The sequence below is a fragment of the Neovison vison genome, chromosome X (genome assembly GCF_020171115.1).
Source record: "Neovison vison isolate M4711 chromosome X, ASM_NN_V1, whole genome shotgun sequence".
NCBI lineage: Eukaryota > Metazoa > Chordata > Mammalia > Carnivora > Mustelidae > Neogale > Neogale vison.
The window spans coordinates 90,404,044-90,430,347 of record NC_058105.1 but is presented as its reverse complement, the minus strand read 5'-3'; the positions used below and the strand labels follow the sequence as shown (position 1 = coordinate 90,430,347).

General features: G+C 52.2%; 1 protein-coding gene across 3 annotated transcripts; it reads left to right on the top strand.

Annotated features, from left to right (window-relative positions):
- The first annotated feature begins 3,552 nt into the window (after positions 1-3,552).
- Positions 3,553-25,579, top strand: UBA1 (ubiquitin like modifier activating enzyme 1). Of its 3 annotated transcripts, XM_044235744.1 has the most exons (27): positions 6,821-7,019; positions 11,190-11,312; positions 11,468-11,584; positions 11,722-11,780; positions 11,880-12,048; positions 12,137-12,271; positions 13,228-13,334; positions 13,591-13,681; positions 13,792-13,924; positions 14,451-14,548; positions 14,622-14,768; positions 14,917-15,093; positions 15,219-15,323; positions 15,411-15,491; positions 15,819-15,974; positions 17,609-17,774; positions 17,953-18,149; positions 19,961-20,025; positions 20,271-20,466; positions 21,194-21,268; positions 21,388-21,577; positions 23,061-23,149; positions 23,442-23,534; positions 23,689-23,880; positions 24,814-24,915; positions 25,024-25,124; positions 25,254-25,579. In XM_044235744.1, exons 3-27 carry the CDS (start codon positions 11,468-11,470, stop codon positions 25,387-25,389), a joined length of 3,177 nt encoding a protein of 1,058 aa, XP_044091679.1. In that variant the 5' UTR covers positions 6,821-7,019; positions 11,190-11,312; the 3' UTR covers positions 25,390-25,579. The 3 variants fall into 3 exon arrangements, with proteins under 3 accessions (XP_044091680.1, XP_044091679.1, XP_044091678.1); XM_044235745.1 differs by lacking the exons at positions 6,821-7,019; positions 11,190-11,312 and adding an exon at positions 3,553-3,648; XM_044235743.1 differs by lacking the exon at positions 11,190-11,312.
- The last annotated feature ends 725 nt before the right edge of the window (positions 25,580-26,304 follow it).

Below are 26,304 nucleotides of genomic sequence, written 5' to 3'. Positions count from 1 at the left end.
AAATGTCACCTCCTTAATGAGGACTGCCCTGCCTACCCTATTTAAAATTCCAAACCCTCCCCCACCATACTCCCTATGCCCCACTCCTTGCATTACTTTTCTCCATAACAGTTCTCAGATTCTAACATCCTCTCTATTTTTCCCTTTTCTGTATTTTCTTCTTCACCAGAACCAAAGCTCCATAAGGGAAGAGACTTTCGTCTTGCCTTGCTCACCACTATGTCCCTAAATGCCTAAAACAGGGCTTCACATATACCAGTTCTTGGAAGTATAAATAAAAACACATTCCACCAAAAAAAAAAAAAAAAGGCTAGAAAGAAAAGACAAAAACAAAACCAAAAAAGGCTAATATATAAAGAGTTCCTAAAAATCCATGAGAAGTACAGCAACCCAATAGAAATGAACAGAGGACGCAAACAGAAAATTCCCCCCAAAAACAAGAACCATAAATACCTTTAAAGCTATGAAAAGATGCCCAAGCTCACTCCCACAGAGTTCACAGGACATTCTCATCCGCGGCTGGGGGCAAAGCTAAATGGTACAACTCTCTCTCACCCCCACCTCCCCCTCCCTCTCTTTTTCCTGCTTTCTCACCTCCGCGGGCTTCTGCCCAAGCTATTCCCTCCAACTGCAGTGCTCTCCTTCTCACTTAGGAAAGTCCAAATCCTGACTCAATGACTCCCTCTGATCCATTTGAGGGTAATCGATTCTTCAGAGAACTCGGCCACACCTATGGCTTCAGCTGTCCCCTCTGATGGTCCCCAAATCCATATCTCCAGCTGCAGACCTCCCTCCATCCCCTGAATTTCACACCTAGTCCCCAACTCTTCACTCAACCAACACAAACCACAACCTGGATGTCTAGCGTGCATCTCAAATATAACACATCTGAAAACAAACACCTGACCTTGCCCCACACCTGGTTCCTAATGGAGTATTTCCGCTGTCCGTTGATGACAACTCCATCCTTCCAGCTGCTCAGGCTAATAACCTGGGGGTCAGCCAGAACTCCTCCTTACTTTTCATGTCCTCTATCATGACCCCTTGGCAAATCCTGGCATCTCTACCTTCAAAATCAACCCGAAATCAAATCTCTCCTCGCCCCTTCCACTTTTACCATCTCAGTCTGATCCTCTCTCGTCACTTCTGGCCTCTTACAGTGGCCCTTCTGCTGGTTTCTCGGCTCCCATCTTTCCCCTTACAGTTTGTTCTCTCTCCACACAGAGCAGCCAGCTTGTTTACGCTAAAATGGAATTTCTATCAGGTGGCACCTCTGCTTAAAATCCTTCCACGGCTCCCCACGGATCTTAGAACAAAACCCAAACATCTCAGCCTGGCTTATAACACCCTCCTTGACATGGCCTCAGATGTCATCACCAGTGTTCTCCCGTCCTCACTCCTCTCTTGACTACACAGACTTCCGCCCTCTTCCTCAGACTGGGACTCACACTCCCAAACTCCCAAGGCCGTGCACCTGATGATGCCTCTGTTCGGAATTCCTTCCCCCATGTGATACATGGCCTGCTTCCTCACTTTTCACATGCTGCTTCCTCAGAGAGGCGGTCCCTGACTACCTCACAGGGATTATCTGGGGAGGTCTCTCTGAGGTGAGGCAAAAGATGAGTAAGAAGGAAAAGACCTGATGGAAGAGTGTTCTTGACTATTGCAAGGGCAGTCTCCTTCATAGGTTCTCTGCTGTGTTCCCAGTGCTCTGCACTTAGTAGGCACTCAAGAAATCCTTTTCTTGGGGACGCCTGGGTGGCTCAGTTGGTTGGACGACTGCCTTCGGCTCAGGGCGTGATCCTGGAGTCCCGGGATCGAGTCCCGCATCAGGCTCCCAGCTCCATGGGGAGTCTGCTTCCCTCTCTGACCTTCTCCTCGCTCGTGCTCTCTCTCACTGTCTCTCTCTCTCTCTCAAATAAATAAATAAAATCTTTAAAAAAAAAAAAAAAAGAAATCCTTTTCTTTTATTTATTTATTTATTTTTTAAAAATATTTTATTTATTGGGGCGCCTGGGTGGCTCAGTGGGTTAAGCCACTGCCTTCGGCTCAGGTCATGATCTCAGGATGCTGGGATCGAGTCCCGCATCGGCCTCTCTGCTCAGCAGGGAGCCTGCTTCCTCCTCTTTCTCTGCCTGCCTCTCTGCTTACTTGTGATCTCTCTCTGTCAAATAAATAAATAAAATCTTTAAAAAAAAAAGATTTTATTTATTTATTTGACAGACAGAGATCACAAGCAGGCAGAGAGGTAGGCAGAGAGAGAGGAGGAAGCAGGCCTGCCGCTGAGCAGATAGCCCGATGTGGGGCTCGATCCCAGGACCCTGGGATCGTGACCTGAGCCGAAGGCGGAGGCTTTAACCCACTGAGCCACCCAGGTGCCCTAAGAAATCCTTTTCAAATGAATAAATTTGGAGGTTGTTGACAGGATATGAGGTATAGAATTTGGGATAATGTGATAAAGATATTTTCTGTGAGACGCATTTGCTCGAACATCACCTTCTCAACAAGGCCTTCTTTGATCACTCGAAAAATGCAACCCGACCCCACAGATTTCCCCTTATCTCGTTCTGTTTCTCTCCATAGCACTGACAGTTTTTACATACATATATACTACACGTATTTACATATATCTTTAATTATATATTCACCTATGAATATAGAATACACACAATGTATTTAAGACATTTATTATATACAGATGTAAATTAGTTACATATGGATACTAGCTATCATGTCAACTATGTATTTATTTATTTATTTATTTATTTTAAAGATTTTATTTATTTATTTGACAGAGAGAGATTACAAGTAGGCAGAGAGGCAGGCAGAGAGAGAGAGGAGGAAGCAGGCTCCCTGCTGAGCAGAGAGCCCGATGCGGGACTCGATCCCAGGACCCTGAGATCATGACCTGAGCCGAAGGCAGCGGCTTAACCCACTGAGCCACCCAGGCGCCCATCAACTATGTATTTATATGTATATTTTATTACATATAATTTATATTATACAGTCACATGTATCTATCATAATAAGTATTTATATGCAAAACTATGATTTTTACTCATTTGCTGTATTTATGGTCTATCTCTCTCGCTGGAATGTCTGCTCCTTAAGGACAAGGAAAGAGTCCCTAGCGCGCCTAGCCCACAGCTTGAACTTCATAAATGTCAAACGAATGAACTCCTTTGGCCATCTGAGCCTCAGCCTTCCCATCTGTAGGATGGGTGTGCCTTTACATCTGGAGGTACCCCACGTTCCACTCTCTTTTCCCATCCCCCAGAGCACAGCTCCAGGAATTCCACAGCCCAGGTTCACATTTTCCCATACTCTTGGCGCTGTAGCCCACCACGTGCACCAGGCACTGGCCAGACTGGACTACCACCCCCAGCATGCCTTGCGCTCTCGGGACGTACCACAACCTGTAGGGGTGTCTGGGTCTGACACGGGCGCCGACGGCGCGGCAGCAGGGGAGGGCGCCCCTCTAGCTAAACGTCTGTGGTACATCCCCAACCGGGGGCCCTTCAAGGCCCCGCGCTTCCGAGCTCCGCGCAAACTCTGGCTCTGGTACGACGGAGGTGGTGTGCTCTTCCGTTGCCCCGTGGCTTCGGCTCATCTCCAGCAGGAAGGCGAGGCTTCCGCCCGGCGCAGGGGGTGAGCTGGAGCACGGTGCCCCCAAACCCTAGACAGCATTTGGGGGAGGGGGCTCAATTTGGGGGATCCCCTAATGGGCACATTTGGAGTTCTGGGCCCGGGGTGGCTGCTTTTGATGGGTCCCTTAGGAAGTGGCATTTGGGGACACCGGGACGGGATTTAGAGTCTGTTTTAGGGAGTATCACTGGGAGGCAGGATTTATATACCCTTCGGAGGCAGGCTTTACACCCCTCGGAGACAGGGTTTTGGGGGGTGTTTGAGGAGACCTGTAAGGTCCGTGTATGAGTTCTCTGTCCATGAGGCAGGATTTGGGGGGTACTCCCCAAAGGGAGAGGCGAAGTTTGAGGTTCCTGAAATCAAGGTGAAATTTGGGGAGAGCTTGTTTCAGGACAGGTCCTGTGACAGTGGTAACGTTCGGGACCGACGTGGCATGGTGGACGTATCCATGGCCTTTGTGACCTCTGGTTCTATGATGCGGTCGCCCCCTCCCCGCCCTTCGGTAGTCGGGGCGAGGCGACTGGACAGGTCGGAGACCACACGTTTTTAGAGAGAGGGGGCCCCCCACCCCCTCCAGGCCAGGCTGTGGAAGGCACGCTGGAACCCAATGTGCTAGGCTCTTCCCGAGGGGACAGCGTGCTACCGGGCCTTCGTTGCCCGCGGCTTTTTTCATTATTCATGAGGAGGTGTGGCTGTTGAGGAAGCCCATTTTTGCCTCTTTCGCACCTGGTCGGGGGGGGGGGGGGAAGTATCGGCTTGTGAATTATTCACGAGGGGGCGGGTCAGCGTGCTCGAGGGATGTGCTGAAGGGGCGTTCTGCAGTCCGCCGGGCAAACTAGATCTCATTGATTAATCGGAAAGGTGAGTAGAGCCCCGAGTTTTCTGTGGCTTTTCTAGGGGCGTAATTGTGCATAATTCATGAGGGGCGTAGCTTTTACGGTTTCATCTGCATGACCTGCTGTTAGCTTTCCCCTACGGGTTCCAGGATTTAAGTAACCCTTAACTCTAGCGAAGGGAGGAGGCCTTCTACACTGTTCATTCCTTATGGCCTGGTAATTCCAGGTTATCAACACAGGTTCTAGATCCAAATCCCATCGATCCTTGCCAGCTGTGTAATCTTTGGCAAATCTTTCTGTGAGCCTGAAAATGGGTATGGGCATAATGATAATCAGATGAGTTTACATTCATTTCACACTTTATTAGCCCATTTAATCCCCACAACAATCCTAGGAGGTAGGTTATTATTATCCCATTTTATAGGTGAGGAAACTGGGACACCGGGAGGCTAAGTAATTTGCCTAAAGTTAGTCACAGTCAGTGAGTGGCTGAGCCAGGATTCATACCCAGTCAATCTAGTTCCAGAGTCCGTAGGCTTAATCAAATGCCACAATGTCCCCCTCTGCCGCCACCACTTTATGGCATGTACTACTACTACTGTTAGTCATATAGTACTTGTGTCTGGCACTGTTCTAAGCCCTTTCTGCCCATTTACTCATTTAAACTCTGATCACAAGGTAGGTTACTATTGTTATCATTTTATGGTTGGGGAAACAGGAGAAGTGAAGTGTCTGGCCCTAGGTCACACAGCTAGTCATTGGTGGGTGGAAATGATTTTTGTGAGGGTTCAGGAACTCTCTAAGGAGGTCACCTTTGAGCTAAGACCTGAAGGCCGGGAAGGAACTGATTTTCTGCTCTGCACTCCTGAGATCAGTGGCACAATGCCTGGAAAGGACACATCACCATCATATGCGATCTGTTAATATGATCTGTTGTTATTTGAGAGAAGTGTGTTGAGTGCTTATTGTGTACCTGAGGCTTTGGCATACAGTTGTATCTCTGGTGGCCTGGTCCTTTTGTCCTATCTATTCAGAGGACATTGGTGACCTTAGCATTCTGTTTTCCATTGTCCTTCTGGGCAGTTGGTTGTCTCAAGACATTGTTTTTTTCTTTCTTTTTTTTTTCTCTCTCTTTAGTGCTGTGTAAGATTTCATTGCCTGGTCAAGACATTGTTTTTTAAATAATGCCCCAAGCTGGGAGTTTCTGTAGTGACCTGAGTATACCCTCAGCCATAACTAATTTTATATTAATATAAATATATATCTACATAGTTCTTTTATATTCATATAGAATACTTAAATTTAACAGCGCCCTGTGTCAGCACTGCTAGCTCACACCACGATCCATATTCTCTGATTTTCATAATAGCACACTTTGCCTTTATGAGGTAAATGGCTTGTATTACTATCCCCATTTTACAGTTGTGGAAACTGAAGCACCTGCCAAAGGCATGTTAGTCTAAATTCGGTTGGGCCAAGGCAGCCCTGATGTTAGTCAGGGGTGGGGAGAAGGCGGCTACACTTCCCCTGGGTTTTCCCTGTGGTCCTGCAGCATCGTCTTTCATTATTCATGAACAGGAAGGCGTGGCTGTGTTCCTTGGCTGGAGTACTATAATCCCTGCTAGCTGGGCAGGGTTGTCTTGAGTGTTTCTGTCCATCCAGCTTCATACATAATTCATAAGTAACTAGGTGGGACCTTTCTTGGCTTCTCTGAGTTTCCAGGTTGAGCTGCCGCAGCATCATCATTCATTATTTATGAGCTGGGGGAGTGTGTTTTCCCTACCCTTTTTCCCTGCTTACAGGGTAATAGATGCGGCAGTAGGCGGGCCTCTACCTTTTGTTCCAGCCCACCGGGCTTCATGCATTATTCATGATAAGATGTGGCCTTGGTCTCCTTGGCTTCCGGGCTGCTGTGAGATTCATCAATTATTCATGAAAGGGGCGTGGCTCCATGTTTTAACATGGGCTTTTTGCTTGCACGGAGTTAGTCCACCAACCACCCGGCCTCATGCATAATTCATGATCAGGAAATGTGGGCTTTTGAGGTCCTTTCTTAGTTATCTTGGCAACCTGGCTGCAACAATGTATTCATTATTCACGTTCCGTGGGGCGTGGCATCTATGGTTTTTGTGTTTTGGTTTTTTTTTTTAACCTGTCTTCTTAGTTGCTACCACTTTCGCCACCAGGTGGAGCTCTTCCTCTTCGAATGGGTCACAGCGGGCAGGGACCATTTATACATGATTCATGAATGGGCGCGGCCTGCCTGCATCCGGGTTCCTGGGGGGTGGGGCTCAAGGTTTTGTTCCGGCCTCGGGCTCTCCGGCCGCCATCTTGTGTCGGCGGCGGAGGTGAAGGAGGTGGCAGGGTCGAGAACTACCACTACGGCCGGGGGAGGAGAAGGCGGCCCAGGCGGCGGCGATTCTAGGCGGCCCAGGCGGCGGGGAGGAGGAGGAGGAGGAGAAGGAGGAGGGTGGCGGCCGGGCTTGGCTTCGGCTCCTAGAGGAGTTGGCGGCGGCGCGACCCGGGGAACCGGCATTGGTAACAAACGGCCTTTCTCAGCGCCTTGGCCGGGGCAGGGGTTTCGGGAAGCATTGGAGGAGCTTGGGTCGGCGCTGGGCCAGGCCGATGTCGGGATGGGCGGTGGTGACTCGGATGCTAGGGATCTGTGGGGAGGGGGACAGGTCTTGGGGCGGGGTCCACATTTCCCATCCTGGACCAGCCCTCGGGCTCGGAAATCTGACCTTGGGGTCAGACCACCCCTACCCCGCCAGGATCTGGTCTTAGAGACTCAGGCCCAGTATCCCTAGTCAGGGACCGGGACTCTGACCTGAACCTTGTATCGCAAGTCAGAATGTGTCTCAGTCGCTAACAGAGACTTAATGGGATTGACATTCCTGGGCGAAGCCCCGGACGAATGTGCCATGAAAGCCCTACCCCAGAATCTTCTTTCAGACCCTCCTAGTCCTTCAGTATTTGCTCTCACAGCTTCCAAGAGGGGCTAGACCCCGGGGGAGGGCCTTCATTTCTGTAAGTCTAATCTAGCAGCTTCCTTCAGATAGCTCTCCCTCCTCCCCCAGCTCACACAGGCATTATCTGCTCTCAGAGCCTCCAAGGAAACTAGACCCTGTGGAAAGACGATTTGGGCCTGGCTTCCATGTCAGAGACCTATTCTCTACATGTCCAACCTGAACCTGGCTCTAGTATCTTCCATGAAAAAGCCCTCTGGACCCAGCATTTCTAATCAGAGGTTCTATTCAACGTTTACCTTTAGAGACTCTTGCTTTTAGAGGCGTTCTCTACTTTTAGGGAATGCCCTTTTTCATAGTTGCAGTATTCTCTCTGGAGACTACCGCTCATGGGCCTCAGCAGCTCCCTGGCCACACAGTCCTCACTGCAGGATGTTCCATCACAGATTCCCCTGTTCAGCACCTGCCTTGGCAGACCCTGTTGCCTTCCAGCCCCCTCCATCAGACTCTCCTCATACCCCACCCTTCACTCAGCCACTGCCTTCAAAAGCCAACCAGGGTTGCATCTTCGCTCCCAGATCCCTTAACATCACATAAATCAGGCCTCAGAATCTGTCCTCAGTCTTTCAAGGTCCCTAGCATCAGTTAGAGGATTTTAGGTTCATAGGACCCCAGCATCATTGTCAGATGTCCCTTCCCCCAACAGGCCCAGTTGTCTTCGGTCAGAGTAGAAAACCTCCTTCTCAGCATCTACTCAGAGCATCCGTGGGATTCCACACAATTGGTCAGAGAAACCCAAACCTACTTGGAGATCTAGCCAGTATCTGCTTGCTGAACTTTTTAGGACTAGAACTATCTGGGCTCAGCCTCCTGTTTCCTCTCTGTTAGAGCAGCTGCTGTACCTAGCATGTACCAGAGATCAACACCAGGCCTTTGTGCTCCATTAGAAATCCCTCCCCAGCCCTACCCTAGGACTCACCATTCACCTTATAGCCTCCTGGGACTCTGACATCAATGTCAGAGACACCTCTCTCCCTGCAAGTCCCTGTTATTTTTGATCAAAGGTTTTTCTGTGCCAGAAGCACCCATCTGCAGAGACCCCTAAGGCCCCAGCATCCTTCTGATGGACAACATACCTCCCCCCCGGACCCCAGCATCTTTCCGCAGCCTCCTTGGGTCCCAGAATACCCCCACCTGTTCCTCGTGTAGCTTCCATGGGGCCCAGCCACTGCCCTCCTATCTCCTTGCAGCCTCAGGGGACCTCTAGTGCAATTTCCTGGCCTTTCCCTAAAAGATCCTTTCCAAAGACTCAGGTATGAGTCTTAACAATCTGGCCTGTCCCTGCCTGGCATGCCTCCCATGACTTCTGTCCCCTTCTCCATCTCCCTCGGAGCCTCCATGGGCTCGAACAACTACCTCCTGACTCCTCTCTTTTGTGTTCCCAGGGACTTCTCAGTTAATCCCTCCCAGGAGGCTTGACAGGCCTCAGCATCCTGTGCCTTAGCTTCTCCATCTTGATAACCTGACCCTGTGCCTGCCCCCTTTCAAACCTGCTCCCAGACTCCTACCTCAAACCCTCTTCTCTGGTTTGCGTGGTAGAGAATGCTCAGGCTTCAAAATCACCAGTTTGGAGACCTCAGGCAAGTTCTGAAATTCTCTAAGCCCCAGTTCAGCTTTGCTGAACAATGGATCGTATATGCGTCCTAAGTGGGGTCTGATCATATGTTGAGGGAGAAAGGGTATCGATTTTGTACTGGGGGTGGGGGAATTATTAGCTCGTCTCTGGGGTTACTGCCCCAGAATCATCCTGCTTGCCTTGAGACTGGGCTGTTCCAAATCTCTGCAGTTGAAATCTTTTCTGGAACAGTCACCCAAAACCTGCTTAGACCCTTGCTGGCAGCAACAGGAATCCGGAGATAAAAGTGCAGATATTAAAGATCTCTCTGGCCCTGAATCATCACTGATTTAGGAAGCAAGGGAGGTGGTGTGTCCCAGATGAGCAAACCAGTGACAAGGCAAAGAAATAAAAGTAATGAAGGCCACTGCAGGTGTCCAGGGAGGAGCTTACTTACGTCTTCAAGTCTCTGAGTTTTGACCACAGAAGTAGACTTTTTTAAGCTCCCCAGCAAGTCTTTGGGGATGCTTCTGTTTGTCCCTGCTTTTGGAAAAGATGGGGCTCAGTAAATGAGATCCCTTCCCCAGGTCATAAAGCCAGTAAATGAAAAAATTATGATTTGCCTCCATACTAATTCACCAACTTTTTCTTGTTTAGGTTAGTGCTTTGCATTCCCAGTACTTAGGCTGGTTGGCTCCAGGGCCCTAGCCAACCTCCTGCCTTCTGGGTCCTCCTCCCTCACACCTCATCCCTTAGCCCCATGGGCTGGGTCCTGACCTTGGTCCTGACTCTCTTCTCCCAGGAGGCATTTGGCAAACAGGCCCGCACCAGCTGCATGACTGTGGGCAAGTGATTGAGTTCACTGAGCCTTTGTTTTCTTACTTGTGATGTGGGCATGAGGTTATCTCGTTCGGTGGGCATTGTTGGGATTAGACAAAGCTTTTTACCCTGTGATTGACAGGCAGTGAGCTCTTGGTAGATGATAGGGAGCTCCTGTTTTCTTGGCCTGTGACCGGTGCCGAGATAGAATCTTAGGTACACTGGGTGTGCTCAGTGTGACTGGGGAGGGGGGCAGGTCAGAAAAGGCCCAGTGTAAGAGGACAGTGGCTTAGGAGATCATTGGTGGTAAGGGGAAACGATTGTGGGTCCTCTTGTCTCCGCCATGTGGATCCAGTCACACATATACATTTTTCTCTGCCACAGCAGGCTCTATTGTTCTCTCTCTGAGACCCGGTGTGTGATGCTCGGCAGGTTAACTTGATCTCGTGAGCTCAGGTTTTCTCATTTGTCTGGCAAGGGTGCTCAACCCTGGTTGAGGGGATGAAATGGGACTAACACTAGGCGGCAGCCTAGGCTTCAGGGTCCGCAGATCCTGGTCAGGGCCTGGCCACTGTGTTTGTGGGAACCTTAGTCAAGTCACTAAGTGTCCCTGAGTGAATTTTTTTCCTCCAGTGGGAGTTGGGGGATGACACAGTAGTAGTCCAGATCTCAGGGAGAAGCCGTGAGGACAAAGTGAAGCAAGGCTCATAACGTGCTTGGTCTGACATCTGGCCCAGGGAGGATTCCTAATCAATACTCATCCACCATCATCGTTAACCTGTTTCAGGGTTCCTTATGCAGACAGGGCTCGGGATGTGTGTGCCTGTGTGTGTGTGTGTGTGTGTGTGGTTTCTCCCCTGACCTCTTTCATTGGCCTGAGCCTTTCCCTTCCGGCCGGAGGTGGAGGGAGGGCTGGGGTGGGCTTTGGGAAACTCTCCTCCCTGAGCCCCTCTGGGGCTGGGTCTCTGGCAAGGTGTCTTCTGCCATCATGCCACCCTGATGGAAGTCTAAGCTGCGTTTCCCTCCTGTGCCCCTGTCGCCGGGGTTAAGGGGGAGGAGAATGGCTGCTTGTGGTTGCCTGCCTGCTCTGTGCCAGGCTCTGTGGTCTGGGCTCTCTTTCATCACTTCGGCAACTCCGTGGGGTAGGTAAGTGGCCCTGTCAGCCCTATTGCACAGGTGAGGGAACTGAGCCCACAGGTTAATGCTTAAATGAGGTCTGTCAAGGAGTGGCAGGGTCTGACCTGAGCCTACACCCTCCTCTGACTTTCCCACAAGGACATTCTTCATGTCACTCCTCTCACCCCGCAGGACTGGAGTCTCTCCCTCATGCTGGGCTGGGGAGAAAGGCGCATGGCCTAGTGGTCAGCAGCATGGATTGCAAGCCAGACCACCTGGGTTCAGATCTTAGCTCTGACAGCTGTGTGACCCTGGGCAAGTCACCTCACCTCTCTGTACCTGCCTCCTCTTCTGTAAAATGGAGATACCAGCCCTTAAGTCTTCCCTTCCCCCCGCCCCACGGTCACCACTAACCAACTGCAATGCTCACATGCCCCAAGCTCACCTCTGACCCTTCTTTTCCCTTCCAGATGTCCAGCTCGCCGCTGTCCAAGAAACGTCGCGTGTCCGGGCCTGATCCAAAGCCGGGTTCTAACTGTTCCCCTGCCCACTCCGTGTTGTCCGAAGTGCCCTCGGTGCCAACCAACGTATGTCTTCTTCCTAGACCCTGGCAGGCCGGGTGGTGAGAGTGGTGGGTGGGTGGTGGGAGTCTTCTGTATCACAGAGCATCTGTCCACACCCTCCTCTGTATCTCCCTAAACCTGTTCCTCTTCTCCGTGCCTAGGGAATGGCGAAGAACGGCAGTGAAGCAGACATAGATGAGGGCCTTTACTCCCGGCAGCTGTAAGTGGGGCCTTGGTTGGACCAAGCAGCGGAGGGGGTACTGGGAGGACAGGGTCTGGAGGGCCAGACCTTGACCCGGAACGCCCCCCAACCTGGCAGGTACGTGTTGGGCCATGAGGCCATGAAGCGGCTCCAGACCTCCAGCGTCCTGGTGTCTGGCCTACGGGGCCTGGGCGTGGAGATTGCCAAGAACATCATCCTTGGTGGGGTCAAGGCTGTCACCCTGCATGACCAGGGCACTGCCCAGTGGGCTGACCTCTCCTCCCAGGTACTTCTTGGCAGCCCTTCTCCCTGGTGGAGGTGCCAGTCCCCCGGGCTCTGCCACCACTCCCTTCCTCTCTGGCTCCCCTTTGCAGTTCTACCTGCGGGAGGAGGACATCGGTAAAAACCGGGCTGAGGTCTCCCAGCCCCGCCTCGCCGAACTCAACAGCTATGTGCCTGTCAGTGCCTACACCGGGCCTCTGGTTGAGGACTTCCTTAGTGGCTTTCAGGTACCCTGGGGGCGTACCACCCACCCTCCTGCCTAGTTTTCTCTGAATCTGTCTTTACTCATTAGTTCTCTGGTAAATGGGCTGGCCTCTGTGCCAGGTTTCATGTTGGGGATGCAGGTGGGATTCAGGCCCTGGACCTGCCTTTTCTGGGGGCGGGGGTGTGGATGGGCAGACCCACAGAGCCTGGTGGTCATCGGCACGTGCTGGAGTCACACTTCCTAGTGCGGGTCTCCAGTTGAGGTCACTCGATCTCCTCTGTTTCATTTTTTTTCTTTCTTGTGTACTTGGAACCCATAGTAATACCTACTTCTTAGAGTTTTTGTGAGGGCTAAGTGCTTAGAATAGCAGCTGGCACATGATAAGGGCTATCTGGTTATTTGTTAAATAAAAATTCTGAGGAGCTGGAAAGAGGAGTTGTGGGAGCTGAGATTCTGCCCTGGGGCATCCTGCCTCGGAATCTGAGGTAGTTGTAGGAGTTCCTCCAGGTGGGGAGGGCAGGGGAGGGAGGGAGGGAGGGCGTTCAGGCAGAAAGCAAAATCCCAAGTCACGTGTTTCAGCAGGCATTGTCTGGAGAATTGGGAGCAAGTGGGTGTGGTAGGAGTGAGCTCAGACTTGGGCTGCTGAGGGAGGGTGACTTCTGTGTCTCACCGGGAGAGGAAGGGTTGTAGGCAGGCTGTGGTGGGCGTTGGTGCGTAAATGAGTCAGCTGTGCTCCACGCTCTGCTCCTGGCTGCCTCATTACCCAGCCGGCTGCTTTGCCTGCCCTGATGGAGGGATTGGCCTTTCTCTTTCCTCTGGGTTTCACCCTGGCTGAATCTGCTACACGGTAGGTCCTTTGTGAAAGTCTCTACTGAGCCAGGGGAGATAGTTCGAGTTCCTGGCACGAACCTTCCTCCATTATTCTCTCCCCTTTGGTCCGGTGCCGGGCCTATGCCCTGAGCCTCCACCTCTCCACAGGTGGTGGTCCTCACCAACACCCCCCTGGAGGACCAGCTGCGGGTCGGTGAGTTCTGTCACAACCGTGGCATCAAGCTGGTGGTGGCAGACACGCGGGGCCTATTTGGGTGAGTGCCCCCACCCTGGTTTCCTGACCCCTGCTGGGCCCGGGCCGAGACCCCTGAGCTCTCACGGCCCTGCCCCTCAGCCACTCGGGGTTTGGATTCTGTGTGTCCTTCTCTCCCCATGTGACATGAGCGCTGTGTGATTCCCAGCAGTGATGGGCAGAATTTGCTCAGCAAGTATTCGCTGCATCTCGAGGGACACGCGGGTCCCCGGGAGCATGGGACTCTGGGGCATCAGCCCTGTTGCCTCCCTTTACAGGCAGCTCTTTTGTGACTTTGGAGAGGAAATGATCCTCACAGATTCCAATGGGGAGCAGCCTCTCAGTGCTATGGTTTCTATGGTCACCAAGGTGAGGAGACCAGCCTCAGGGCTCTGGGCAGGTGGATGGGCAGCAGCAGGCCTTCCGTCTGCTCCTGGTACCCCGAACCTGCCTCTGAGGCTCACTTCTCCTTTAACCAGGACAACCCCGGTGTGGTCACCTGCCTGGATGAGGCCCGACATGGGTTTGAGAATGGCGACTTTGTCTCCTTTTCAGAAGTACAGGGCATGGTTGAACTCAATGGAAGTCAGCCCATGGAGATCAAAGTCTTGGGTAAGCTAGGGCTGTGGAGGAATTGGGTGAGAGGATATGATCCTGGCCTCAGAGTGGGGGGAGACAGACACATGCTGCATGTCTGAGATGAACCAGAGACAGACCTACCCCCCTCACCCCCCGTCGGGGTCTAGCCAGAGCTGGTGGGCCTGGGGTGGAGGTGCTGTCTTGAGTTTGAGCTGTTTGTAGAGTAAGTCTCTGGCGTCTGTGCTGATAGGGAAAAGGTCTCTGGCGTGTGAACAGAGCAGATCAGAGGATCCATTCTTTTCTGAGCTGATGTGAACAGGGAGCAGAGAATGTCTTCTAGTGTAGACTTGGATCCAAGAGCAGAGGGTCTCATGGGTTCAGAGCCTGGGTCTTGGGCAGAGTGGAGATGGTTTCTGATGTCCGAGTAGAACCTGGCGTGGGGTCTTGGCCCCTGATGACTGGGCTCCCTGAAAATCCATGGATTTTTTTTTCCCTTATCTTGAGGGTATTGTGGGCTTTAGGGAGAGTGGGTAGCCTGACCTTTTTCCTATCTATATAGGTCCTTACACCTTTAGCATCTGTGACACCTCTAACTTCTCTGATTACATCCGTGGAGGCATTGTCAGTCAGGTCAAAGTACCTAAGAAGATCAGCTTTGTGAGTGTGGTGGATAGTAGAGGGTGGGGGTGGTTCTGGGCATTTCTAGGCTCTGATGCCCTGCCCCCCACAGAAATCCTTGCTGGCCTCACTGGCAGAGCCTGACTTTGTGATGACGGACTTTGCCAAGTATTCCCGACCTGCCCAGCTGCACATTGGCTTCCAGGCCCTACACCAGTTCTGTGCTCAGCATGGCCGGCCCCCTCGGCCCCGCAATGAGGTGGGTGAGTGGGTGGGCCAGCCAGGGCAGGTGACCTTGGCACCGAAGGCCCACTGTGCCTGTCTACTCTCCCTCCTCTTTGCCTCTCCTCATCCCTCTTCCCACAGAGGCCTGACAGTTGCCCTCTTGGTTTCTTCTGCCCCACCAGGAGGATGCAACAGAGCTGGTGACCTTAGCCCGGGCGGTGAATACACGAGCCCCGCGAGCGGTGCAACAGGACAACCTGGATGAGGATCTCATCCGGAAGCTGGCCTATGTGGCTGCTGGGGATCTGGCGCCCGTAAACGCTTTCATTGGGGGCCTGGCTGCCCAGGAGGTCATGAAGGTCAGCGTGGGTGGAGAAGCTCAGGGTCGGGGGTGTGGGCCAGGCACTTCTCTGACTCCCATCACTTACTGTCCATCTGCCCCAGTTACCCCCTGACTGCTTCCTCTCTCCTCTGCAATCCCCAGGCCTGCTCTGGGAAGTTTATGCCCATCATGCAATGGCTTTACTTCGATGCCCTGGAGTGTCTCCCTGAGGACAAAGAGGCCCTCACAGAGGACAAGTGCCACCCGGTATGCGAGTAGGGCCCACAAGGAAGATGCCATTGGGGGCATTTCTGGCGAGGCCCCCTCTGACCCTCCTCCCTTTGCACTCCTCAGCGCCAGAACCGTTACGATGGGCAGGTGGCCGTGTTTGGCTCCGACCTACAGGAGAAGTTGGGCAAGCAGAAGTACTTCCTAGTGAGTGTTTCCCTTTGATTCCCTTAGATGCCCTCTACCTGTACCTCCCAGGCCTCTGGCCACCTATTCTTGAGTCTCCAGCCTCCCAAGGGAGAGTCTTCTGGTCTTCTGGTTCTGGTACCTCTGTTGTGGGCCTTTTGCCACTGTCTTCCCTCAGGTAGCTCTGGGTTATTTCTTGTAGTTCTGGAACTTGAGGAAGTGGCACTAACCCCACTTCACCTCCCCTGCGGTCTTCGGGGGTGGTGGGGAGTGAGGAGTCATGCGTACCATCACACTTACCTGTGTTATCCCAGCCAGTCTCTGTCTCTCTTCTCTACTGCTTCCTAGGTGGGTGCAGGAGCCATTGGCTGTGAGCTGCTCAAGAACTTTGCCATGATTGGGCTGGGCTGTGGGGAGGGCGGAGAAATTGTTGTTACAGACATGGACACTATTGAGAAATCAAATCTGAACCGGCAGTTTCTATTCCGACCCTGGGACGTCACGGTGAGTGGGGTGGGAGGGGGTGGGATTTTGTCCTCTGGTTTTCCTCCTGTCTCTTGTTTCCATATTTTCTGGAAAGGAGGGAGGCCTTTTTCTTAAACTCTTTCTCTCAGCTTCTCTGCATCACTGCATCATTCAGTAAACATTTCTTGACTATCCTTGCGTTGGATCTGCAATTTTTCATCTCTTTTCTTTTTTTTTATTCTTTTTCCTTGATCTCTTATCTGTGCTGGTTGGGACAGTGTGTTGGGGGTCCCCTAGACCACCCCCAGGTTCGATGATTGACTAGGAGGACTTAGTACTCAGCTTTTAGCTGTATTGATGGCTATGATTTCTTCCAGCAGAAGGATACAGAGCAAAATCAGCAAAGGGGAAAGGCACCCTGGGAGAAGTCTGGGGGAGACGAGGCACAGGCTTCCGAGACTCCTAGTGGAGTCGCACAGGATGCACTTAACTCCCCTAGTAGCGAGTTGTGAGAACACACATGAAATGTTGTCAACCAGGGATGCTCATTAGCGACTCAGTGCCCAGGGCTTGTACTATAGGCTATATGTACATACCTAAATTCCAGCCTTCCAGAAGGAAATCAGTTGTTCAGCAGAAACCACACTTTGCATAAGCAGTCTAGGCACAGTGAGCCACCCTTATCAGGTAAGGCATGGGGAAAACCCTCCCCAAATCCAGGTTCCCAGTTGCCAACCAAGAGCCAGCCTTGCCCACAGGCCTTCCTAGGAGAACACTTGTGCTAGGTTCACTCTTCCCTGCCACGTGGACACTGGGCTGTACACAGCTTGAGCTGCAAAGCCTTCCATGGCAGACAGTGCCATGTGTGCCTGCCCAGGATCTGTTCTCCTTTATGTTCATAGACTTTGTCACCAGGTAGCCATTGGCCTAGGCACTGTGCTCGGCACCTGGGATACAGCAAGGAAATAAAGGTTCTAAGGGAGCAAGGGCAGACCGGAAGCAATCTACACAGTGTAAGGGTGAGGTTTGGGGTTTAACGTTGATAAGTACCCAAGCAAAGGGAAGTCAGACACACCCAGAGGATGGGTTGGCAGGTTTGATGGTAGGTGTTAGGGAAGGGCTCAGTTCTACAGGCCTGGAGGGTGGAAGGGTGTAGAGCACCCCCCACCCCCCAGAGCACTCCAGGCCAGGATCCTGATGGTGGGGAGAGAGATAGGAGGTGAGCTAGGGGAAATAGGGGCCAACTCCTTTACCCTTCTGTGGAGGGGGTGGGGAGGTAGGGGAGGGTTTTGAGCAGAGGAGGGATGTGACCTGACCTGGGCTTTGGCAGGATCCTGTTTTGTTTGAGAGGATGGATTCCACCCCTGAGTTCTGTTATCTGAAAGAACAGACATGTTGGGTAGGCATAGAAACAAGAGTGACTGGCCTCTTGCCTCAGATCTGCATTTGTTCACTGCTTCCCTTTCCACTGAGCCCCTGCTACCTCTGTCACAGCTTTGGCCATGTGGTGCTGTCGGCAACTGTCTCCTAAATCAAGGAGCCTTCTGAACTTAGAGCCCTAGTTCTTTCTAAACTAAGTAGTCCATGTTTAGGAGGACGGTTGTATACAGGTTTGTTGGGTGAATACACGAATAACTGAGCCCCATGTTCCCATCCTGGCCTTGTCCCCCTAGAAGTTAAAGTCTGACACGGCTGCTGCAGCTGTGCGTCAGATGAATCCACACATCCGGGTGACAAGCCACCAGAACCGTGTGGGCCCTGACACAGAGCGCATCTATGACGATGATTTCTTCCAAAACCTGGATGGTGTGGCCAATGCCCTCGACAATGTGGATGCACGTGAGTTTGGAGGCGGGCGAGGAGGTCGGGGCAGAGGCAGTATGCGCGTGCACGCATGCGTGTGTATGTGGGTCCGCTGTCTTGTTTTGCTATCCTCTATTGATTTTTTTTTGACAGAGACACACACACACACACACACACACACACACGGTCTCCCACCCCCCACCCCTCCCCGTAGGCATGTACATGGACCGCCGCTGTGTGTACTACCGTAAGCCGCTGCTGGAGTCTGGCACACTGGGCACCAAGGGCAACGTGCAGGTGGTGATCCCCTTCCTGACAGAGTCCTACAGCTCTAGCCAGGATCCGCCTGAGAAGTCCATCCCCATCTGCACCCTGAAGAACTTCCCCAACGCCATTGAGCACACCCTGCAGGTAATCAGCTGTGGGGGGAGAGGGGAGGGAGCAGGCTCCTTCTTGGCCGCTAGGCCCCCTCAGTATCACCAGCCTAAGCTCAAGACGTGCTTTCTCTTGAAACAAACCTTCCTCTCTCACTTCCCATCCAGCAGCCTGGGTCTCTAGAGTGATACATTCATTTTCTTTTATTTTGAGAAGTTGTCAACATGTAGATACACAGAGATACACAGAGAGTGGTATGATGAATACTTAAATAGCATTCCTCATGCAGATTTAATAGTTCAAGTTTTTGACACATTTTCTTAGATTGCTGTATTTTTCCTTTTCTACTGAAACGTATCACAGATACCACGGCACCTCAGTCCTTACATGAATATGCTCTGCAAGGGACATGTGTTCTGCATAACAGGGTCTCTCGACGACCTTGACATTATTGGCACTTGGGGCCAGATATTTCTTTGTCGGTGGTGGGTGGCGTCCTCTGCACCAGCCAGCGCTTAGCAGCATCCCTGGCTTCCACCCACAGGATGCCACTAGCATTCTCCTATAGTTGTAGCAATTGGGAATGTCTCCAGATGTTGCCAGGTAGCCCCCTCCCCTCTCCAGGGTGGGGGCAGCATCGCTCCCAGGTGAGAACTGCTGCTCTCTAATCAAAACCCTGCTTTTGTGCTGAGCGAAATTAATGGTTGTTTCTTACTGCCTCCTGCAGTTACCTAGGTCTTTAATGCTCCTCTTCAGGTGTCCCCAGGTATTGCTCTGAGTGGCTTCAACAGCTAGTTTCTCAGGATGATCTTGTTTTTGTGATGCGTGTGCGCACAGCCCAGAGCTCTCATCATCAGGCTGACTTTTTACAAAGTGAACACACCTAGGTGTCTGGCACCAGGGCCATGAACCAGAACCTGAGGGGTACCCGAAGAGAACTCTTGTGCTATGAGAATGGACCTGGTAGTCTTTGGGAACAGATTTCCAGATGTTTAGTTAGGAGTGTGGGAGTGAGAACCAAATAGGGAAGAACCAGTTTCCTTGGCCACTTTCCCTTCTACCTGGAGTTCGAGAGTGGGCATGTTGATATTTGTGTCCCCATTGTGATCTCATGGGGTTGTGTGTGACTGGACACAGACAGCTCTCTGTGCCTGACTCCTCTGAAATGGGGCTGAGAGCAATGTCGGCCTCTTGGTGTGGAAAGCACTTAGTCTTTACTATGTATCTGGAGCAGGTTTAGGAAACTCCGGAACTTAGTAGTTGCTTGCTTCTTTTTTTTCAACCTCGCCCAGTAGCTATTACTGTTACAAGTATCTGTTTTAGAAAGGAGGGTGCAAAGGTAAGTGTTGCCGCGTGTTTCTGAAGTCCTCAAACTAGATACTAGGTAGCAGAGCTGGGCATTGAACCCAGACTCAGGTACTAGTGAATGCATTTACTGTCCTTAGGAATTTGCATAGTGCAGAGCATCTGTCTTATTTCCTGCTCAGCCCAGAGCCTGTATGGTGGCGGCTGTTTCTGATTTGGTCTGAATTTTTTTTTCAGTTATGGTAAAATATAACTAAAAAGTTTTAATTGAGATATATCTCTAGTAAGGCACACAGATCCTAAATAATAATTTTTTTTCACACATACGCTAGTGTAACCATTGCCCAGATCAAGTTAATTGGTTTTTAAATTGAGGTGCCGGAGGGTGGGGGAGTGGGGAAGGTTGGGGAGCAGTGGCAGAGGGCTTCCCTGTTCTCCGAGCAGCGGTGTTCTAGTTGGATGCATTCGCTGATGGTCTGTCTAATGACAAGTCCCCGGTTGTCAGCCGCCACTCCATGTCGTCCATCTGCTCTGTCTTGCAGTGGGCGCGGGATGAGTTTGAAGGCCTCTTCAAGCAGCCGGCAGAAAACGTGAATCAGTACCTCACGTAAGTATCCAAGCGCCCCTTAGGCCTGTCCCCAGCCTGCCCGCCAAGGCGTCCTGCCTGCTTTCCTCACCAGTGACGCCCGGCACCAGGCCTGCTTACTTGGCAGATGAATTGGGGAAGGCTTGGGGTCTCGTACCTCTGGGGGTCAGGGCTAGCTTTCCGTGGAGGAAGTAGAGTGGTGCTGGAGCCCACTGCTAGGGCCGAGGTGTAATCCTGCTCCTCTGACTTCCTCCAATTCCCAATAGAGACCCCAAGTTTGTGGAGCGGACCCTGCGGCTGGCAGGCACCCAACCCCTGGAGGTGCTAGAGGCTGTACAGCGCAGTCTGGTGCTGCAGCGGCCGCAGACCTGGGCCGACTGCGTGAGCTGGGCCTGCCACCACTGGCATACCCAGTACTCCAACAACATCCGGCAGCTGCTGCATAACTTCCCTCCCGACCAGGTAATGCCCACCTGCTGGCCCTGTTGGGCGTGAGGCCTTTTCCCGACGCAGGAACCTGCTGCGGGCTCTCCCCATGCTCTTCGCAGTCAGGAGGCCGGCTGCAGCAGGTGCCTCAGGTACCTCAGGGCCTAGGGCTCTCCACAGATGGATTACGTCTGACCTGTTTTTCCCGTTGCCTTGCCTTCGAGCAAGAGACTTTTGTCCCTGTTTCCTTTGCCTATGGCGTGCTCTGAGTCCAGCTCAACCCCCAGGGCCATACTGATTGCAGAGGAGAAATTTGGTAGTCATTTGGTAGTCGTGGGCACAGGAATGTGCATGGGTTCGCCTCCCGGCTCCATTTGCACTGGGGCAAGTCACATAGCTTCCTCTGCACTTTGGTCTTCCACATGCAAAGTAGACAGAATAGCAGTCTACCTCACGGGGTTTTGTGAGGATTTACTGGTACTTACTGATAGGAAGTTAGTACAGTGCCTGGCAGTCCGTCAGAGTTTGTGAGGTGGCTGCATGTCTTGCACGAAGCAAGGGCCCAGGAATTGGTAGTTGTCTGCTCAGCGAGGCCCCTGGTTCAGCCTGGCGTCGGAACATTCATCTACAGGACCCTACAGTCTGGGTCTTTCATGACTGACTCCAGGAACCCTGCATGTACCCAGCTAGGAGTTCGGCTTGTTAGAGGGGCCTCTGCTCTCAAGCCCTGCCCCTCAGAAATCTCTTTGCTCTTTTCCTTCAGCTCACAAGCTCGGGAGCTCCATTCTGGTCCGGGCCCAAACGCTGTCCACACCCACTCACCTTTGATGTCAACAATGTAAGTCTCTTCCCTGGGATGTCTTTGGGTCAGGCGGAGGGTGGGTGAGAGGGAAGGAGGCCGAGACGCGTCAGGAGAGAGCCGATGTCCTCACCCTTCTGGGCCCTGCCTTCCCCCAGCCCCTGCATCTGGACTACGTGATGGCTGCCGCCAACCTGTTTGCCCAGACCTATGGGCTGACGGGCTCTCAGGACCGAGCTGCTGTGGCCACACTCCTACGGTCTGTGCAGGTCCCCGAGTTTACCCCCAAGTCTGGCGTCAAGATCCACGTCTCTGACCAGGAGCTGCAGAGCGCCAATGCCTCAGTTGGTGAGGGTGTTTGGCCAGTCGGCTTCCCAGGCCAGCTTCCCCACCAGTTCTCTGCCCCTGGCTCTGCTCTGCCACCCCAGGCCCGAGACTTCCCCACACCTTCCTTTGAGCCTCCCTTCTTCCAAAGTGTGGAGAAGGTTGGTCGGTTGGGACAAATTGTCTCCCTCACTCCTTCTCTCCCACTCTTTGGTCTTCTGTGTGTATTTGCCTTGCAAAAAAGAACTTCTCTCTGTTTCTTTTGTTTATGTTTCTCTGGGATCTGTGATCTCCACCAGTGGTCTCTCTCCCTTGACATCTGGCCCCTGTACGCCTCTTCACCCTAATACTGCCCTCCATGTTTTCTTTCCTTGGCATTCCCTACCCATCTCCCTCTGCAACTTCCCATTTCTCTCCATCTCTTTCTTTCAGCTCATGATGCATATTAGGTGAGGGCCCAAATAGTGACCCTCAGGCTTTTCAGGCCATAGAGTGTCTGCGGTCAATCACCTGTCACGGTTGAAGTACAAAAGCAGCCATATACAATGTGTAAATGAACGTGTGTGGCTGTTTTCCAGAAAAATTTTATTGATAGAGCAGGTGGTGGGCTGACTTTGGCTCAGGGCCGTAGTTTGCTGACCCCCAGCCTATGGATTTGATTTGTCTTGCCCTTCCTACCTCTCCCTGTCCATGGCCTAGATACCGCATCTGCAGCTCTGTGGCTCCCCCTGCCCCTTCCATGCTCCCCATTTCCTCTCCATCGATCTTCTCCCTTCTCCTGTTATCTCCCCATCTCCCTTCCCAAGTCTTTACCCCCTCATGTTCCTCTCCATATGTTTCTTCCCATCTTTCCTTCCACATTTTTCTTCACTTCATCCCTTTATTTCCATTTTTCTCCTTGCATACATATGTATATACATGCGTATAGCTGCCTAACCATATGTGAGATCTGTGTAATGTACGTAAGGTATGTGTGAAACGTGTGTAAATGATACATATTAAATGTGTATGAAATACATCTACATGTCTCATGCCCCATTCTCATCTCTTCCTTTTTCCCCTTCCCCATTTCTTTCCTCTATCTCTGCGTCTGTGTGTTCCCCCCAATATCCTCTCTGTATATTTTTTTCATACCCCTGTTGCCCCCCCAAAGCCATATTTTCCATGTCTCCCCACCTCTTTCTATAACATTCTCCCCAAGATTTACAGCTCTCCCATCTGGATCTGTCCATGTCCACTTCCTCGTGATGTCCTCCTTTGTATCTCTGGAGAGCTCGCTCTCTCAATATACCTGCCCCCATTCTGTCTCCTTCAGGTTTGTGCTCTCTTGTCCTGCTCTATCTCTCCGCCTTGCGCCTCCTCTCTCCCAGGATAGCTTTCTTTTTCAGGTCTTCTCTACCTGAACATCTTTTGCCCTCCCAGACCCCGCCCCCGCCCCAGCTCCTGTCTCCACCTCAGACACTGGCCTGGGATCTAAAGGGTCAGTGGTGTCCCTTTCTTCCTGCAGATGACAGCCGTCTCGAGGAGCTCAAGGCCACACTGCCCAGTCCAGAAAAGCTCCCTGGATTCAAGATGTATCCCATCGACTTTGAGAAGGTGCTGGATGGGGGCCCTGGGTGGGTAGGGGGATGGCCCAGACAGAACAGGTTTGTGGGGATCTGGAGGCAGCCCCAGGCCTCTACCGGGATTGCATCATGGGCCTGCCACATGGCCCTGAACGTATGTATAGACATTCCCAGCCTTGCCTTTGTGATCTCAGAGAACCCAGCAGGTAACTGTAGTGGAGGATACTTGTGTCCCCAGGGGCCAGGAATCCTTTTCCTCCTCCAACTCTGATCCTCTCGCCATCTCCCCGCCCTTCCCCTTCTCCCTCCCCTACTCATAAAAGGATGATGACAGCAATTTCCATATGGATTTCATTGTGGCGGCATCCAATCTCCGGGCAGAGAACTATGACATTCCCCCTGCGGACCGGCACAAGGTGAGGGGAGTCTGGACCTGATTCCACACCCACACCCAGCCTCACACTGCACCCCTCCCCCAGGCTTGAGTTCTCCACGTTCCATTCGTTCTCTGTAGGCTCTGTGCCTCCTCTATCTTAACTATCACATGTCTTGATCCTTCCTGCCTCACAGAGCAAGCTGATTGCAGGGAAGATCATCCCAGCCATTGCCACGACCACAGCAGCTGTGGTTGGCCTTGTGTGTCTGGAGTTGTATAAAGTGGTGCACGGGCACCGACAGCTTGACTCCTACAAGAATGGTTTCCTCAACTTGGCCCTGCCCTTCTTTGCCTTCTCCGAACCCCTTGCGGCACCCCGTCACCAGGTGAGGGCCTGCATCGGGGCTGATGGGTTTGAGTGCGATGTTTCTCTGTAGAGCTGGCTTTGGTTTGCTTTCATAGCCTGTCACCATGTGAGGGTTTCTGTGAGCGTGCACCTACTCCCTTTGTGCACACGTTATTCGTTTATTCATTTAACCTATTCTGTGCTAAGCACTGAATCTGCCTGTGGAAGCCCTTAGAAAAGATGGTATCTTCTAATTGTACCCTAAGAGATTATTAATAACATAATGATAGCAACTGACATTTATTGGGTGCTTATTATGATAAATACTTTCACTTGCTTCATTTGTTAATTCATTTCAAATATTTACTGAGCACCTGTGTGCCAGGTATTCTTGTAAGGGCTAGGATTGTTCATTTGTGCACTAGATTCTATAAATAACATGATAAATGATCTTAGAACCTCCAAAAAAGACCACGGTAAGGAGGACTTGAGTACCAGGTGGCAAGAGGATGGGTTGGGGCCTTATAAACGTGGGATGGTCAGGAAAGGCCCTGCTGAAGAGATGATCTATGAGCCCAGATTTGGAGAATGGGAGGAGGCAAACCACACAGGCTCCTGGAGGGGAGTGCATTCCAGGCAGAGGGATGAGTCTTTCCAGGGGTCCCAAGGTAGGAGCATGCCTGGCATGTTTAGGAAGAATAACTTGTTCGAGCAGAGTGAGAGAGAGGATTGGAGATAGGAGATGAAAACAGAGCAGGCTCCCAGTGACTAGGCCATGTTGGTTGTCGGTCACCAAAGGGCATCAGTGCTCAGGGTGCAACAGAAGCCGCATGTTTTTGACAAAGGAGGCTTGCAGTCTGACTAAGCATGTTAGCCTGAGCGATGGGGGGGGTGGGGGGACGGCGAGGACAGGACTGACGGGGCCAGACCCTGTGGTGGCCTGCAGCCCATCAGCCCAGTCCTTGTCCCGCAGTACTATAACCAGGAGTGGACGTTGTGGGATCGCTTTGAGGTCCAGGGGCTGCAGCCTAACGGTGAGGAGATGACGCTCAAACAGTTCCTGGACTACTTTAAGGTGAGGCCCCTCCCTCACTCTCATTCCACCTGCAGGCAGAGTATGCAGGCAAGGCTTGCTGGGCCGTCCACCCCCATGACACTGCTGTCTCCCTTCCCCCTCCTCCAGACAGAGCATAAATTGGAGATCACCATGCTGTCCCAGGGTGTGTCCATGCTCTACTCCTTCTTCATGCCAGCCGCCAAGCTCAAGGAACGGTTGGATCAGCCGTGAGTTGGGGGGGCGGTTCCACTTGCAGCTGTTGCACCCCAGTTCACTGCCCTTCCCCTCTGTCCCCGCCTCCCCACCCTCCTCCCTCGCTTTTTGCCTCCCTGACCCTCTGCTCCCCTGCCCCCCAGGATGACAGAGATAGTAAGCCGTGTGTCGAAGCGAAAGCTGGGCCGCCATGTGCGGGCGCTGGTGCTTGAGCTGTGCTGCAACGACGAGAGCGGCGAGGACGTCGAGGTCCCCTATGTACGATACACCATCCGCTGACCCCTGTCCGCGCCCGTAGGCTGGCCCCAGCTCCCCTCCCCACCCTCAGCCCAGGGCTCCCATCGGGCCTCTGGCAGTGGCCCAGCTAGCCACGCCTGGTGTTCCCTCCTCATTCCCCTCCCTGCACCCCTCATGCCGCTGCTTTCTACCTTGTTTGGAACCTGAATCCTAATAAAGAATTATTAACCCAGATGGGGCATGCCCTGCTGCTTCCAGGGAAGGAAGGGGCTTCTGGAGTGGTTCTGTTCAGGTGGTAACCCACAGGGCTCAGCCCGATCCCAACTGCCAGTTGCCTGGGCAGAGAAAATGTGGGAATTGCCACATTGGAAAGAGATGGAGGCATAGAGCACAGGTACCTGGGTCCGCGTGACTATATTTGAGCTGGATTCAAATTCCACCTTGTCCAGCTCTCCAGCTTCTAACTCCCTGCCATGTTGATTTTGAGAGGTAGTAGAGAGTCGTGTTTGAGCAAACCCTGTAACTTCTCTAACCTTGTTCTTTCCGTGAAGAAGAAAGTCAGCTGTGACCCATCAGCCAGGGCTTGGTCAGCATGGATTATGTCCCTGGAGAGACAGATCCCTTCCCATCTGGCTTAAAGCACTGAGCCCTTGGACAAGTCTTCACCATCCTGGTTCCCAGCACCAGGAATGCCTATGGAGCCCTTGTTCAGCTTCCCAGTTGCAGGGGGCCTGAACAACTCTGTTGGACTGAGGAATGTCCATGACTACGCAGACTTTGCAGTTTTTAATGAAAATATTTGGCTGAGAACATCTGTGGAGGAAAAGACCCTTTCCCACTCCACCCTTCTCCCTCCTCAGGTCTGGTCTGCTTGTCCCTAGGCCTCCTACCTTTGTGAAGAGAGCCAGCTGTGGGTTGTTGATTGGTTGGAGCAGGCTCACCACAGTGCTGCTCCCA

Excerpts from the sequence above, each read along its gene's own strand:
- UBA1 (XM_044235745.1), top strand. The coding sequence starts at position 11,468 with ATGTCCAGCTCGCCGCTGTCCAAGAAACGTCGCGTGTCCGGGCCTGAT. Across the intron at positions 11,585-11,721 it reads TGCCCTCGGTGCCAACCAAC|GGAATGGCGAAGAACGGCAG; the intron begins GTATGTCTTCTT and ends CTCCGTGCCTAG. Across the intron at positions 15,975-17,608 it reads TCCGACCCTGGGACGTCACG|AAGTTAAAGTCTGACACGGC; the intron begins GTGAGTGGGGTG and ends TTGTCCCCCTAG.